This window comes from Orycteropus afer, unplaced genomic scaffold (assembly GCF_000298275.1).
Source record: "Orycteropus afer afer isolate SDZICR_OR568_19922 unplaced genomic scaffold, OryAfe1.0 scaffold00083, whole genome shotgun sequence".
NCBI classification, from domain to species: domain Eukaryota; kingdom Metazoa; phylum Chordata; class Mammalia; order Tubulidentata; family Orycteropodidae; genus Orycteropus; species Orycteropus afer.
The window spans coordinates 1462828-1480033 of NW_006921670.1; the positions used below are offsets into that span (position 1 = coordinate 1462828).

Consider the following 17206-nt stretch of genomic DNA (forward strand, 5'->3'; position numbering starts at 1 on the left):
TTGTGCCCAACGAGACAATCCCAGAACCTCTTCTCCCAACCGAACCACCCAACGGGACAACCCCAGAACATCTTCTCCCAACCGAACCACCCAACGGGACAACCCCAGAACATCTTGTGCCCAACGAGACAATCCCAGAACCTCTTCTCCCAACCTAACCACTCAAAGAGAAAAGCCCAGAACACCTTGTGCCCAACGGGACAATACTAGAACCTCTTCTCCCAATCGAGCCACCCAACGAGAAAACCCCAGAACACCTTGTGCCCGACGGGACAATCCCAGAACCTCTTCTCCCAACCGATCCACCCAAAGGGACAACCCCAGAACTTCTTGTACCCAACAGAACACCCTCAGAACCTCTTCTACCCAACGAGAGAATCCTAAAACCTCTTGTGCCCAGCGGGATAATTTCAAAACATCTCGTACCCAATGGGACAACCTGCAGTGCTCTTCCACACCACAGAACAACCCGCACTCTTCTTCCTTGCAGTGGAACAACCTTGGAACCTCCTCCCCTCAATGCTGTACCCAACAGAACAATCCTGGACCATCATCTCCCCATCGCTCCACTCAACAGAACAACCCCAGGAATCCATCTCCCCACCGTACTAACAAAGACATTCCCTGGGCTTCCTTTCCCCTCCGGCCAACTCAGAGTGACAGCCCCCGAACCTCTTCTCCATCTCGCACTAAGCAAAGCGAGGTTCCTTGGGCATCCATTGCTCTCCGGCCGACCCAAGGTGACAAGCCTCAGACCTCATCTCCTGCTAGACCAGCCCAGCATGACCCACCCCAGTCTTCCTCTGGCACCCCACAGCACAGCTCACCATCCCGGGCCACCTCTTCCTCCCATAATGCAGGCTACCACAGTGCCTCCCGGACTTCTCCTCCTCTGTACCCATTTAGCCGTGGTGCATCCCAGACCTCTTTTGACCCTGCCCAGCCTCCATGTGCTGTGTGCATTGGGCACCGGGATGCCCCTCGAGCCTCTTCACCACCTCGCTATTTGCAACATGATCCCTTCCCCTTCTTCCCAGAACCCCACTCATCTGAGAGTGATTCTGTCCACCATGAGCCCCCCTATATACCACCTGCTGTATGCATTGGGCACCGGGATGCCCCCCGGGCTTCCTCACCTCCCCGCCATGCCCAGTTCAACCCTTTCCCCTTCCTCCCAGACACATCAGATGCTGAGAGTCAGTCCCTCCAGCATGATCCTCCACAGTTCCCCCCACTTGTGTGTATTGGGTATCGTGATGCCCCTCGGGCCTCCTCCCCACCACGCCAGGCCCCAGAGCCCTCCTCCCTCTTGTTCCAGGATCTTCCCAGGGCCAGCACTGAAAGCTTAGTCCCCTCCACCGACTCTCTGCATGAGCCCCCCCACATTCCCACCCCTGTGTGCATTGGGCACCGGGATGCACCCTACTTCTCATCACCACCACGCCAGGCCCCCGAGCCCTCCCTCTTTTTCCAGGACCCCCCAGGGACCAGTATGGAGAGTCTGGCCCCTTCTACTGACTCTCTGCATGGCTCCCCCATGCTGCCTCCTCAAGTGTGCATCGGGCACCGGGATGCACCTCGAGCCTCCTCCCCACCCCGCCACCCACCCAGTGACCTGGCACTCCTGGCACTCTCACCTCCACCAGGCAGCTCAGGTGGCTCCCGGGGCTCATTGCCCCCCGGGGAGACCAGGCACAACCTGGAGAGGGAGGAGTACACCATGCTGGCCGACCTGCCCCCACCTAGGAGGCTGGTGCAGAGGGAGCCAGGGCAGGGCAGCAACGGGGGCCGCACCCGCAGCCCTGGCCGAGCAGAGGTGGAGCGCCTCTTCGGGCAAGAGCGCAGGTGAGCCCAGAGTGGGGTCGGCCAGGTGAGCTGGGGAGGAGGTGTCCTGGCCATTAGCAGGGCAGGTGGAAAATTCAGAGGCTTATGTTGGCTTAGGTTAGCTGTGTGACCTTGGACAAGTCACTTCATTCCTGCAGTTTCTGCATATTAGCTTTTTTTTTTTTTTTTTTTGTAGGAGTAAGTGAATAGCCTAGTGGTTAAGAGTGAAGACCAGGGTCAGGCAGCCTGGGTTCAAATCTTAAGTCAAAGCCACTCACGAACTTGTGTGACTGGGTAAAGTGATTTTACATATTTGAGCCTCAGTTTCCTTATCTGTAAAATGGGGAGAGCATAAGTACATTACTTTACATGAGGTTAAACTCTAAAACCCTTTGTGTGATCCAGTACCATAGGTGTGTTTTGTTCTGACCCCTCGCAGGTAGGAGAAGAAGTGAAAGCTCCTGTTCTCTCCTGCTTTCACGAAGAAAACTCTTGGGTCCCAGTGCCTTTTCAGAAAACAGCTGTAGAACTTACTGCCAGGGCCACATATTTCAAATAAGGGAACACAGAATTGCAGGCTTTTTAGAAGTTAAACACTCCTCTCCTTTGACATGGTGACAACATCTGAAGCCAGGGGTCTGGCAAGTCTCCATGGTTGTTGTACCACTCGCGAGGGTGGGTCATGACCCCGCCCCATGTTTGCTTCTCTGCAGCCCCGCAGGAAGGGGAAAGGAATTCTCCTGTTCTGCCTGAGATTTCTCTCCCAGCATTTCCAGCTCCAGGGCTTTCAAGGATCAGGGCTGGGCCAGAAGGGAAGAAAAGTAGGCCTGAAAGTCTCAAATTGCTAAGTGTATGCTTCAGTGAACTGAAGTGTACTGTATTCACCAAGTGAAACAATCATCATCACAGTCTAAATTTAGAACAGTCCCAGCACCCTAAAGGGGTAGGTAGTAGTTTGCATCTAGAATCCCCCTCTTTGTTGGCCCCATAGGCAACTTTCTCTTAGATATGAATTTGCAGAAGAAACTTTCTCTCTTGTTCTACAAACCTCCTTTTCCACTAAGCTTGATCCACTTACTATCCAGGTCACAACCTCTGTGGTCCCCAGTGTAATTCTTTCTTTGACTGTTTTGTGGTTACTAGTTTTGGTCTGATGTCAGCTTGCATGCCTTTGACTTGATCTGATAACTCAGTAGGGACATGAAAGTCTTTAAACCAAAGCTAATTTTTTTCTCTTACTGGGAGGACTTTCAGAGAAAAGAGGTTATATTAGAGTTTGTATTAATCACATAGTTATTTTTACACAATTATTCCCATACATTTTATTTTACATGTTTTGAAGTGGATGACTTACCTTTTAACGAAGGTTTTGTAACTCTATTGAGTAATTTAAAATTCTCCCCTTTTCTAAGTAGAAGGAGCTCTGGTGGCATAGTGCCTTAGTCACTTGACTGCTAACCAGAAGCCTGGTGGTTCAAACCCACCAGCCACTCCTCGGAAGGAAGATTGGGCAATTTACTTCCGTTGAGATACCACCTTGGAAACCCAAGGACGGGTCACTGTGAGTCAGATCCGACTCAATGGCAGTGAGTTTGGTTTGGTTTTTGTTTTTTCTAAGTAGAAAGCCATTGGTCTCCTGAAGAAGACTTTTAAACCCACTTGAGCATCTGTGGAGCCCCTTGGTGGTGTAGATGGTTAACTTGCTTGGGTGCTTGAGGGGCTGGAGTTTGAGTCTACTCAGAGGTACCTTGGAAGAAAAGCCTGGCAATCTACTTCTAAAAAATCAGCCACTAAACATCGTATGGAGCAGAGTTCCACTCTGACACACGTGGGTTCACCATGAGTCAGAGTCAACTCGATGGCCACTGGTTGGGTTTACAGATCCATGTGACAGACTGGAATTTACAGCTGGGTGGCTCCAGAGACATTTTTATTTCTCTCATTTATTTTTTCAACACATATTTATTGAGCATCTACTCTGTCAGCACTGTTCTAGCTGAATCTGTATAGTTTTTCTTAAAGGGCGATCACATTAAAACGTTAGGAGTTGTAGCTTGATACCTTATTATTATTTTTTTTTACCCCCCAGATGCCTTTGCGATCTCTTACCTTTGAATCATATGAGCATCCTGTAGTCTCTAAAATTCAAAAGAGAGTTCTTGGGGGTACAAATGGTTACTGCTTAGCTGTTAATCAAAAAGCTGGCAATTCAAGTTCACCCAAAGGTGTCTGGAAAGAAAGGCCTGGTGAACTGCTTCCAGAAAAGCCAGCCGTTGGAACCCTCTGGAGCACAGTTCTAGTCTGAGACACATGGCAGTGCCAGGGGTTGAGTTGGCTCAAGGGCAATTAATTGGTCCCGGCACTAAATTCCAAAGAGGAGCTGGCTCTACAGTTCATGGCGTTTGCTAGACTTGATGACTCCTGCTGCCTAATGTTCTCTGAGGTCTGAGAGCCCACTTGTGCTTCCAAAGGAAACACCTTTCCTGTGCCCTCCTCGGTGCGACCATGCTAACCCTCAGGAGCAGGTGGTGCAGGCAATGCTGCCCCGGCAGCATCCAAAAACCTGGGTTTCCCTTGGGGACCAGAATCTCCTGACTCCTTCATGCTTCTATCTCAGGTCCCCGGGGGAGCAAACCTCACAGAGGGACGATTAAATGATCTCGCGAGGTGGAGTTTCTATGGAAGATGCACCTGCTTGAATGAGCACACACCTGCCTACCCACCTGCACCAGCTTTCCTCCAACCCCCGCCCCTTCGGGAGGAGCTTCCAGCTAGTCCTGTGTGGGGCTTTGCTTCCTGGCGATTCCTACACTCCAGTTCTAGGGAAAACTCACTTCAGAGCCCTCAGCCCTCACTGAGCAAAGAACATTGCTCAGCCCAAAGCAGATTAAAACTTGAACCTGATCAGGCTGTCCTCAAACTAGAAACACTTACTGCAGGGACTCTGGCTTCTCTCTGAGCCTCCTGCTAAGAACTGCCAAAAACTCCAGCTACTTTCTGGTTCCAGTCCGAATGGAAAAAGCCATAAGACATCAACAACAGCCAGCTCTAAGCCCGTCATTTTTCACCCTCCAAAGGCTCTGTAAGGCTCCAGCATTGCTCTGTGGGGGGAGGCCTCACGGAGACCCAAGTAGAGGGTCCTTTTCTGTCCCTTGTTTGCTGGCTCGTGTTTGGGCTCAGCACCAGCAACAAAACAAAACAAAACCCACAGCCATTGGGTCAATTCCAATTCATAGAAACTCCTACGTCTCCAAGGTGGTAAATCTTTATGGAAGAAGATTGCCTCGTCTTCCTTCCATAGAGTGGCTGGTGGGTTTGAACCACCAACCTTCTGGGTAGCAGTCACATGTCAGGCACTGTGCCACCAGAGCTCCCTGGGCTCAGCACACCGTGGCCTTTTTCAACCTTCTCCTCCGGGTTCAATAAGCCACTGAGGCACAATCCCCTTTGACACTGAGATGAAACCAGACTCCGAAACTCCACTGAACTCGGTGTCCGCCGAGTGCCTGGGTCTTCCGATTTACTCCCTTGCATGTAGGATGGAAGAGATATGGCCAGATCCTCTTTGGCCAAGGGCTCCCACTTTCCAGCAAACAGAGATGTCACTTTAAATATTAATTACCATGGCTACCGATTATTAAGCAAGACAACTAACTTGAACCAGAGACTTCTGACAGGTTAGATGTGGCAACAATGTCTGAAGCCCGGGTGACTTAGAAGTGGCATTTGCATGAGCAGTTCATATGTTGGCTTTTTTGAGGTTGTGAGGGAAGAGAGAATGTTTTTCCTTTTGATCTTGCTAAGAGTGCTTTTACCAACAGGAAGGCTGGAGTTTTCAAGGCTAGGTGTTGGAATTCCATAGTTAGCACTGAGGTGGGGAGAGGGGAAAAGGCTCTAAGTCCAGAACTTTTTATACTGTGAGGAGAAGGGCAGAAAGAATGGAATGTAGAGCACTTGATACCAGGATTCTGCATCTCCTGTACCCACCTCACAGGCCACGAGAGGATGAAATGAGATAGTATGTATGAAGGGCTTGGCATCTGGGATATAGGATTATCAATAAATGTCACTGTTTGATTATGTACGCACAGTGCCTGGCACACAGTAGGTGCTCAATAAATCTTCATTCCCACAAGGACCAGTCTAACTTTCGTCTGGGAGTGGGTGCTGGGCAGCTGGTGGGGTGGGGTCAGTAGCAGGAAGTGTTGAGTGGACTGGAGGTAGCCATGGCCAAGGCCTGACACCCCCCACCCACCGCCTTTGCTCATCCCTTTTCTCCTTTCATTGTGAGGCAGGTAGAGTAGTGTTAAGCACCCCCAATTTTCAGAAGGGGAAACTGAGGCCCTGAGAGGGTCATCTCTCACGTAGGACCCTTCCTCAGCACGGTGGGCACTTGGATCTCCCACGTCTCCTCCTGTCAGGGGTGGGAGCAGAGAAGCCGGGGTGCCACGAGGTGGGAGCAGTCCCAAGGGCCCTTAGAGGGGCGCTGCATTTGCTCATAGGAAGTCCGAGGCACCGGGAGCCTTCCAGGCCCGGGACGCGGGGCAGTCACAGCGGCCCGGCCAAGGTCAGAGCCAGCTTCTCCGAAGACAGTCCAGCCCTACCTTCAGCAGGGAGGTGAGCACTGCCCCAGGGGGTGGGCCACAGCATCTCCCCTCCCCCAGGGGCCAGCAGGGTCTTGGGAAGGGAGGTCCTTTATGACTTAGTCCCTAAACCCTGATCTTGGGTGTCCAGCTCTGGGCAAAATTGCAGGGACCCAAATTACCCTTTGAAGACAGCCACGACAGCCACTCTGTGCTGGTCCTTCTTCCAGTCGGCCCTTGCCAGCCTGAGGGGTTTTCAGGAAAAGCCTTATCACTCCAAGGTTGTCTTGGGGGAGTTTTTCTTTTATTTTATTTTTATTGTGATTGTGATTTGGATGAAAGTTTACAGAGTAAATTCATTGTCCACACAGCAGTTCATCCATATTTTGTCTCATGCATGACACTGACTGCCATTCCCCACTGTGTAACAGCTCTCTTCCTACTTCCTCCCTGTAGTTATGTCTTCCCTGTGTCCTTCCCTCCCATGCATTCCCCTCCCCCCTAACTGTCTCCCTGTGCAAACACTGCCCTTCTCTTCTCCCATGATTGATCACTCCAACGACTGTCTCTACCTGATGTGAATGTTCAGCCCCTATGTCTGTCTGTTTGGCTGGAAGACACAGAAGTGGGTTCAGTTCCAGACCTGAAGGGTAACTAGGGGCTGTAGTCTCAGGGGTCTCACCAAGCTCTGTCAGAGCAGCAAACCTGTCTCTTTTTTATGATTTTAGTTTTGTTCCACATTGTTCTCCTGGGGGGGGGGGCAGATTTTTTTAGATAAAGCATCTCTTGGAGGATGAGGCCCAGCCCAGGGGGTTTTTGTGGTAGAAATTCAGGCACCTGATAGCCCAGGTTGGTGGGGGGAGCCCTGAAAGTGAGCAGCTCTTCACAGATCTATTTCAGGGACCGAGGACAGAGGGTGAGAGGGAAGAGGGGCCCCTTAGATGGGATCCCAGGGGCTCTTGTGTGCTTTTCTACCTGCTTAACTGGGGCTGCAGTGAGGATGAAGCCTAGCCTCTCGCAGGGCCCAGCTGAGACCCCAGGGTCCCCACCTTCCCAGACAGAGGCCACCCAGCCCTGGGCCTGGAGCCTCACCCACCCCCTCGCCTCATCCTCAGGTGACCAGGTCTCCCCCGAAGCAGGCAGAACCGGCCCGGCGGAGCCGAGCAGAGGCCCCTCACGCCAGAAGCCCCGAGAGGCGCCCTGAGGGGGACCGACGGTTCCAGGGGTCCTCACAGCCCCCCAGGACATCAGCCAGGACCTTGGAGATGGATCAGCGGAGACAGAGACCTCTGGAGAGTGGCCAAGCGGGTCCAAGGCAGCCACTGGGGGGATGGCAGAGTCAGGAGGAACTTCCAGGGTCCCGAGGCCCTCACAGACACCTGGAGAGGGACTGGTGCAGCCAGGAGGCAGCCCTGGGCCCTGGCAGCTGGCAAGGACTTGGGGAGCCCAGTCAGGGAGCCTCCAGAGCCCCTGAGGGCATAGGGAGGGGTCCTCCCAGGGAGTCCAAGGAGAGCTGGGTGCAATGTCCAGAAGCCTGGGAGAAGCACCCTAGTAACGGGCTGCAAGAACAGCCTGACAGGTCAGCCCAGAGGGGCTGGGGCAGCCTACAGGAGCTGGCCAGTCCCTGCCCACCAACGAGCCCCTCAAAGGACTCCTGGGTGGGCCCCGCAGAGTTCTCACAATCCCGGGGGCTTGCGACATCGGATGCCACAGGCTGGGGGGCAGTGGGAGTATGCCCACAGCTGTGTGACCCTGACAGGCAGCCTGAGCTCAGCTGGAGGGACCTGGTGAGCCTTCTCCAGGCTCAGGGCCAGGGGGCCTGGGCGGGCGCTGGGGAGCCACTGCTGACAGCCCGCCTGCCGAGGCTGGACTGGGAGGGCCTCCTGGAGCTTCTGCAGGCCTGGCTGCCCCACAGGGACCCGTCTGGACACTGGGGTGGCCCAGCCAAGTCTTCAGGGCCAGAACTGGGTCCCCCAGGCACAAAAGGTGCCCTGGAGCTAGAGCAACAGAGCCAGCCAGAAGCCTGGGTGGAGGCTCCCCTAGTCAATGGACACAGTCCCGAGAGCCCGGCCCAGGCGCCCAGCCCTGCCTGCACCTCCACCCAGTGGCCAAAGACCAAAGTGACGAGTGGACCACAGAGCTCGACCATGGCTGGTGTGGAGGAGCCGGGCCACTTGGGTAGCAGGAGCCCCACAGAGGGCCCCAGCTTGCCTGAGCAGGAGGTAAGTCAGCCCCTCTGAGGAGCAGCCAGAAAACGTGCCCCAAGCCAGATGTTGTTGTTGTTGTTGTTGTTGTTAACTGCCGTCGAGTCGTTTCCGACTCATAGTGACCCCATGCACAGCAGAACGAAACACTGCCTGATCCCGTGCCAGCCCCACAATCCCTGCTATACTTGAGCCCATAATTGCAGCCACCGTGTCAATCCATCTCATTGAAGGCCTCCCCCTCTTTCGTCGACCCTCCACCCTACCAAGCATGACATTCTTCTCCAGGGAATGGTCCCTTCTTACAACATGACCAAAATAGGTGAGACGAAGTCTGGCCATTCTCGCTTCCAAGGAGCATTCTGGCTGCACTTCCTCCAGGACAGATCTGTTAGTTCTTTTAGCAGTCCACGGTACTTTCAGCATTCTTCACCAGGACCACAACTCAAAAGCATCAGCTCTTCTTTGGTCTTCCTTATTCATTGTCCAGCTCTCACATGCATATGAGGTGATTGGAAATATCATGGCTTGTGTCAGGCACACCTTAGTCCTCAATGAGATATCCTTGTTCCTCAGCACTTGATACAGTTCCTTCACAGTTGACTTTCCCAATGCTACACGTCAAATGCTACTCATCAACCCAGATGAGTCTCCTGGAAAAGTCCTCCCTGTGGGTGACCCCTGCGCCCTGCACACCGGCCAAGGCCAGACTTGAGGCTCCCTCCTTCCCAAAGTCCTGCCTGACCACCAAGTGCACGCCAATGACAGCCACCACCACACTTCTGAGCATTTCCTATATGCCAAGCCCTGGTCTGAGCGCTTTATGTGTATTTTCCCCATTTAATCTTCAGAGCAAGAGGCCTTGGTGGCGCAACAGTTAAGTGCTTCGCTGCTAACTGAAAGGTTAGTGGTTCAAACCTACTTAGCAGCTCCGTGGGTTTACGTGGCAGTCTGCTCCCATAAGATCACCCAAACCAAACTGACTGCCATCAAGCTGATTCTAACTCATAGCAACTCCCACTGGGTTTCTAAGGCTGTAAATCTTTATGGAAGCAGACTGCCTCATCTTTCTTCCACGGAGTGGCTCATGGGTTCGAACCACTGACCTTTCAGTTAGCAGCCAAATACCTTAACCACTACACCACCAGAGCTCCTTCTAGAAAAGACTGTAGCCCAGAAAACTCTACGGGGCAGTTCTACCATGTCACATGGGGTGGCTGTGAGTTGGAATCAACTTGACAGCACCTAACAACAACACAATCTCCAAAGCAACCTGATGAGACAAGCATTGTTTATTTACAGATAAACTGAGACACAGAGAGGTTAAGCCACCTGCTTGAAGTCACTCAGCTAGTCAGAGCCGGAGCAGGGGAGGAAGCCAGGCCTGCTCAGATCAGATGATCATCCTGGGGCCACAGGCCCTGTGTTGCGGGCAGGGCCTTCTCCCTGCTGGGCCCCCTAGTGCCTGGCTTATGCAGTCTCTGGTGGCTGGTAGTGGACCCTGCCTGGGACTGCAGCTAATGTGGTGGATTTAAAATTCCTCGAGGGCCAAGAGAGCCTGGCTTCTGCCTCCCGTCCCCTGCAACTCCTTGCTGCCACAGAGAAGAGGCCGCATAGACCTCCCCAGGCTGCGTGGGCCACTGAGGCAGGCTGTGCCAATGAGGCCACAGGGCAGAGCTGGCCGGTGCCTGGTACAGAGAGGGTGCTTACCAAGCCCCTGCCTCATTAGCACAGTCGGGGGGGGGCGCTCTGCCCAGTAGGTCAGGTCCCCAAGTCTGGTATTTGAGCGCTGCCTCAAAGCTTGGAGCAAGCTCCCTGAAGGAGGTGGGATGGGGAAGAGGTTGGAAGCCAAAGCCCTGAGACCTGGGCCCAGCCCCACAGGGACATAGCATGTGATGGTGGACACTCTGCCTTTCCTGGCCTCAGTCTCCCTCTGTAAAACAGTACCATCTGTTTCCCTCACAGGCCCCAGTGGGGTGATACAGAAGCTTCTCTTTGTTCACCCCCCTCGTCTCCTCAATGGCCAGTCTAATGCCAGCTGCTCCCCAGATAACGAGAACTTCCCCACATCAGGGTGTACTGTGTGCAGGACTGGGCCTTTGTCATGTGCACCCCACATAGAATGGGGCAGCTGCTATTATCCCCATTTTACAGACAAAACGGGAGCTCAGGCTCACTAGGCACCCATTAGACATGAGATCACAATGCCAACTCCAAAGACCCTGCTTCTAACCCCCATATTCTGAAGGCTTGGAGCCCATGGCAGGATCGGGGAATGACCCCAACATTACCCACTGTCACTAAGTCAATTCGAAGAGGAAAACTGCCCCCCAAAGTTTCCAAGGCTATAATCTTCATGGAAGCAGACTGCTGCATCTTTTTCCCATGAAGTGGCTGGCTGGTGGGCTCGAACCACCGACACCTTTCAGTTAGCAGCTGAGTGTGTACCCACTGCTCCACCGGGGCTCCTCTACTCAACACTGCCCTGTGGCTTTTATCACCTTAGGCTGTAATTAGTTCAGGGCACAAGAGACGCAGGGATGTCAGTGCAGGCCTGCTCTCCAGACGCAGACAGGCTTGTTAGGGAGGCAGGTGGGCCGCAGACAGCTCAGAGGGGACACAAGGCTGTGTCCCATCAACACTGGAAAGCCACCGGCTGGCCTCGGGAGGAGGAGGGGCTGGAGAGACTTCAGCTGGAGTCACTCCATGGTTAGGAGCTGGTGACTGGGGAAGGGTGGGGACACCAGGTGCATAAGGGCATTTCACAGATGACAAAACAGAGGCCAAAGCCAAGCATAAGGCAAGCCTCAGCTGGTCCACCAGGTCCTGCTCCAGCTGCTCACTCTCTCGGAACATCCTTGGCACGTTATTCAAGGCCTCCTATCACAGCATTCAAGGCCTCCTATCACCCTTTCGGCCCAAATTTGCCCTTTAGTTCTGAGCTGGCTGCAGGGCTGTGCACATGCCTTCCTGACTCTCCACATGCTTCTCATTGCCTAGCATGCTCTTCCCTCCCTCTTCACCCACCTAACACATTAGATCAGGTGCCCTGTCTGGAAAGACTTCCTTAAATATGCACCCCATTCCGAGGCTGGTGGTGTTGCCCTTCTGGGCTTGGCAATTTTGCTTCCTTCCATCTGGTCACCCTGGGTTGTCATTTTCTCATAAGAAATATGAACTCCACGAGGTCTAGGGGCTGTGCCTACTTTGTGAGTACTTTGGTCCAGGGCCTGGCACAGAGGAGGGGCACAGCTCCATGGATATTGGCCAGTAAATATGTGGATGCTTGGGTGTATGCAAGAAGCAGATGAAGGGTGGGTCAGTGGGCTGGTGAAGGTGTGTGTATGGGTGATGGATGATGGATGGATGAGAGGTGGGGGATGATAATATGGATACAATGGTGCTTAGTGGATGATGGACAGATGTTAGATGTTGGATAGACAGACATTGCTTGGATGACAGATGGGTTGATGGTGATGGACAAATGGATGGATTAATGTTGGGTGGAGTATGGATGGGTGGAAGTTGAAGGCTGGGTGGATGGAAGATAGCTGAGTGGATGTTGGATGGATGGAGGAAGGACACAAGGATGCGAGACGGATGGATGAATGGTGACAGATGATGTTGGATACATGGTGGATGGATGAATGCAGGATGGATACTGACTGGTTGGATGGATGCATGGATGTACTGAAACCCAGATGTTAGGTGAATGTTGGCTGGATGAATGAGAATTAGATGGGCCAATCTGGGCTAAGCTGTTCTTTCTCATCTCCAGTTCCAACCAGAGGAGCCTGAGGACTCAGAACCAAGCAGAGGCCAAGACTCACTGACTGACCAGAAGCAGGCAGACTCGGTAGCTGGGTCATGGGCATGGGCATGTGGGGAGGGGAAGGGAAAGGAATGAGGTTGGAGGTGGACTGAGTTCCTCAGACAAGCTTTGGGCTCATCCAGACCAAGGTTGGCTCTGCTATGGGGCCATCTGTGTGCAAGGTGGGGCCTTGGGATGAGGAGCTGGGTACCGGTCCTACCTTCTGGTTTGAAGGCTGGGTGGTTAGGTGATCCTTAGGGGAAGAATCTCAGGGCTCTGCTTCTAATCTGCTGAGCTATCCTGAGAAAGTCACTGTCCTTCCCTGGGCCTCAATTCCTGGCTACCAAATGACAGTGTGGCCCAGCTGGTCTCTAAGGCATAGTCTTGGACTGTGATTCTGGACAGCTAAGCCAGGCCAGGAAGAAGGGTAGGACTTCTAGAAGCTGAAGCAGAAAAGCATCTAAAAGTGCTGAGGAGGTGCCAGGCCTGGAGCTGTGTGCAGGGGGTGGGACCCGCTGAGGCTGCTCCGAGGCTTGGCTACAGCTGGGCCATACTGGCCCTGCCCTACCCGATCCGCGACCTGCCAAACAGACTGTTCTCATCACTCTCGGCCTCCAGGGAGGTGAGGTCAGAACTTAGGGCCATGGGCCATGGGAGGCAGGGGAGACCCAAACCGGCTGTTTGGGGCTGTTTTCCTTGTCCTGCTGGACCCCTCACCACCTCATGAAGCCAGATGTGATGTGAACAGAGCATCTGTCAGGTGGCCTGGCGCCGTAGCCCTGTCTAACCCTGAGACAGAGGTGTGCAGAGAGGAAAGGGGGTGGGGGGACAGGAACTGCCCCTGGTCACACACCCAGGCCTCGAGACTCCAGCCAGCACGCTCTCCCCACCACCCTGCTTCCTGGCTCTGCCCTGCCCCTTGCTCCGTGGGTCGGCCTTCCCATCTGTGAAATGGGGAAGGGATGGGGGACTCCCATCATTAAAGCAGCTTCGCCCTCACAGGGCCTCTGACCACTTTGATCTTCCTCTTTCTGGGTTATTTCTTCATACTTCCTGGAGCCAGAGTTTGGTGAACAAAAAGGAAATAGCAATACAGGGGTCCCCCTCTGTTCTCCACAGAAATGGGGCCGTACACAACGACACAGCAGACCTCTCAATCCTCCCCCCGACAGGCGGCCTCGATGGACGGAACTGATAACTGCCCCATTCATTCACACACGTGCACTTTAGTGTACGGCTTTGGTGTGTCTGGCTGTGGGTCAGAGGCGAGTTGAGTACTGCCATGGAGCCCAGTCTAGGGGGACACCTACATGCCATGTAGTCAGGGCTGTGATGGGGGATGAGGTGGCAGGGTGGGGCCACGCCTTGCCCCAAAGCGCTCCCTACGCTGTGCTGGATGCTTCAAGTTTTGCCATCAGATAATGTCCAGATGCCTTTCTGTCTTTGCTCTGTCTGCTGTGACTTTGGGTAATCCTTCTGCTTCGCTGGGGCCTCATTTTCCCCAAGGATGCCTCCAAGAAGGGGTGCTTTTGGGGGCTCTGCCAGGGGTAGCTCTAGGAATCTGTGGTTTATCCCTTTATCTTAAGCAGGGGTCACAAACCCATTGACCTCAAGGACAGGCAGGCAGGGGAGGTGAGAGGAGTGGGCAGATGAGAAAGTCTAAACTAGGGGGTGCCTGTTGGACCCCTTGCCTTCCATGGGGCAGATGGGCCCAGAGTTTCCACACCTTCAGATATTTCCAGAGAAACTGGAAATACGTATTTGTATATCAAATCTCTTGATTGTTTAACATTCCAACCTAGTTCAGGATCATTTGAAAACCCCATGTGGGCTGAGCACACACCACTCTGGTCCACACCCCCCATCCCTTTGCAACCTGTGTTTGGACTCTGGGGTGGTGACAGTGCACAGCCCCAAGGGGCTCAGCCTCAGGAGCCCTGTCAATCAAGCCAGTGTCGCCTAGGGGAGTTAACAAGCTCTTTTCTTGGCAGCTGGTGAGGAGAAAGCCTGGGCTTTTACAACAGGCAAGGCAGAGTGGGTAGGGGAGGCTACAGCCAGGGACCCCACCATCCCACCAAAGGGGCCTGGGGGCCAACACTGGACCCTGTTTGACAGGTAGACAAGAGGCCAGCAGAGGGCAAGGCTGGGAGCCCACTCAAGGGCCGACTGGTGACCTCATGGCGGATGCCCGGGGACCGGCCCACGCTGTTCAATCCGTTCCTGCTATCTCTGGGGGTCCTCAGGTGGCAAAGGGTAGGCTGGCCCCAGGGGGGACGTGAGGGTTGTGGAGGGGAGAAAGGGTGAGGGGAGGGCGGAGAGTGGCATTAGGCAGAGAAGGGGGACTGAGGGGCTGAGAAGGAGGGATCTGGGGATCTCACCGGAAAGGAAGACGGGAGCCGAACTCCTAAGCTCCCCAAGGGTCCTGCAAGAGAGGGTATTCCCACCTCCACAGCAGGGCTGGGGACTGTTTTCAGCTCTGGGGTGAGTGGGGGATGGAATAACCCTCACAGCTGAAAGTTCCCAATGATTGAATGACTTCTCACCAGTCCCTGGGCCCAGAGGGGGATGAGGGGGGAAGGGAGGGAGGAGCTGTGAGGGGCTCTGGGCTTACAAAGTGTGTCTCAGACCTGGGCCCGGGCCAGTTTCATAAACATCTGGCGTTACGTAACCATGGCCTGCCCAAGAGTGCAGTAAACACTTGGGCCCCTGGTCCAGGGTTTCCTCAAGGGTAGGGAGGGGAGGCAGCTGTGACTCACCCCCTATACCCCCTTCACAGAGGGAGAGGAGGGGCCCAGCCATCTCCAAGGGCCACAGGTTGGCTTGAGGGGTCTCTTCTGTTAGTGAGTAGTGAACTCACTATGGTTGGGTCCATAGCACTAGGCTGGAGCCTTAGAAACAACATACCCATTTTACAGACAGACGGGGCTGAGGCTGAGGGAGGTGAGACGACTTGCCCAAGGTCACAAAGCTGGGGTGTAGAGCAGCCTGCCCGCTGCCACAAAGTGAATGACAGGAGGGCTTCCAAACAGAGGCCCCTCCAAACCTGAACATGACCACCTGCCTCATAATTTCCTCTGTGGCTCGCTGGAGGTTAAGGCACCAAGGGTGATCAGGCAAACATGGTTATCTGGGCAGGGTGGGGCTGTCAAGTTATGGTGGCATTACCTTATTAGACTAACTAAAGGTCACCAACATGTAGCAGGTCTGGCAGGAGGGGGCAGGTAAGGCCCTGGGTGGAGGGAGTAGGGAGAGAATTAGGGAAAATGACCCAGGATAATGACAGTGGGGTCAGTAACCAGCATTTTACTGAGCACCTACTGTGTGCCCATAGAGCCCTGGGGGTGCCATAGTTCAAGTCCCAGTCCCTTGGACTAGGACTTGAAGCATGAAGAGGCATTTTCAAGGCAAATAAATATTTGTAGGGACAGGAAATGAGAGAGAAAGAAGGAGAATGTGTATATGTGTGGTGGGGTGCAGAGGACAGGAAGGGACATGTTCCAGACAGGGCAGAGAGCAGCATGTGCAGACGGAGAGGTACAGGAGGACCTGGCTTATTCGGGACTTTCCAGTTATCCAGCATGGTCCATCCCCAGCCTGTAATACGTGTGTGTGCATGATGATGGAGGAGAGTTAGCCAGGGGGCCACATTATAACCAACAAGAACTGGCAGCTGAAAGATTAGCACTGGCGAACTGTTGAAGAACGTTGATCAGGTGCATGGTCTGGTCACTGGTAGAGGGTGCTAGAAGGGGAGTCCCAGGGACTGAAAATGGGTGAGGAGGCTGGTGCTCTCAGGAGCCCCGGCCACCAGGGCACGTGGCTATGGCTGGCGAGATTTTTCTATGAGTTTATTCACTTTCCCAAAGACCAGGTGTCTGAGTGAGGTGCAGGAGGGTAGGGGAAACTCAGCTTAAGATGCCAGAAAGCCATTGTTCAGAGGAAGATGGACTTAGCCTTGGTCTCATTACTTAGGGTAGAGGAGAGACTCCCAGTGGGAAGTGCAGGGATAGAACTTCAGCTCCCTGGGCCCCCATTTCTTTACCTGTAAAATGATGATTATAATTATAGCAAATGCTGGGAGTTCTGGTGGCATAGTGCCTAAGACATTTGATTGCAAACCAGAAGGCTGGTGGTTCAAATCCACCAGCCACTCCTCGGAAGGAAGATTGGGGAATCTACTTCCGTAGAGATACCGTCTTGGAAACCCAAGGAGGGGCTGCTATGAGTCGGGATGAACTCAACGACGGCAGTGAGTTTGTTTGCTTTTTGTGAGCAATACATTGTAAGCCCAAACTGAGATGACAGAATAACTGAAATGTCAATTATTCCTCTGGTCTCCCACTCAAGGACAGCTCACGAGGGATAAAGATGTATTTTACTTGAATTAACACTCCTTACAGCAACCCCATGAGTACTGTTGTTGTTGTTGTGTGCCATCGAGTTGACCTGACTCATAGCGACCCCTCCTTGGGTTGCCGAGGCAGTATCACTACGGAAGTAGATTGCCCAACTTTCCTTCCAAGGAGTGGCTGGTGGGTTTGAACCATCAGCCTTCTGGTTAGCAGTCAAGTGCCTTAGGCACTATGCTATCAGAGCTCCTCCATGGGTACTAGCATTACTCTATTTTACGGGGAAGTTGAAGCACAGAGTGGTTAAGTACCTTGTTTAAAGTTGTTGTTGTTATGTACCGTCGAGTCGGCCCCGACTCATAGCGAGCCCTCCTTGGGTTTCCGAGGCAGTATCACTACGGAAGTAGGATTGCCCAACCTTCCTTCTGAGGAGTG

The 17206-nt window shown here is 53.5% G+C and overlaps 1 protein-coding gene across 1 annotated transcript in view; it reads left to right on the forward strand.

The window, feature by feature from the left end:
* LOC103197771 (TRIO and F-actin binding protein) overlaps positions 1-17206 on the forward strand; it is a 65915-nt gene that overhangs the window by 24606 nt on the left and 24103 nt on the right. The window contains exons 8-13 of the mRNA XM_007941749.1: positions 1-1845; positions 6327-6441; positions 7523-7968; positions 8011-8629; positions 12390-12467; positions 14538-14675. Coding sequence (XP_007939940.1) covers positions 1-1845; positions 6327-6441; positions 7523-7968; positions 8011-8629; positions 12390-12467; positions 14538-14675 — 3241 coding nt within the window. The remainder of the gene's footprint in view (positions 1846-6326; positions 6442-7522; positions 7969-8010; positions 8630-12389; positions 12468-14537; positions 14676-17206) is intronic.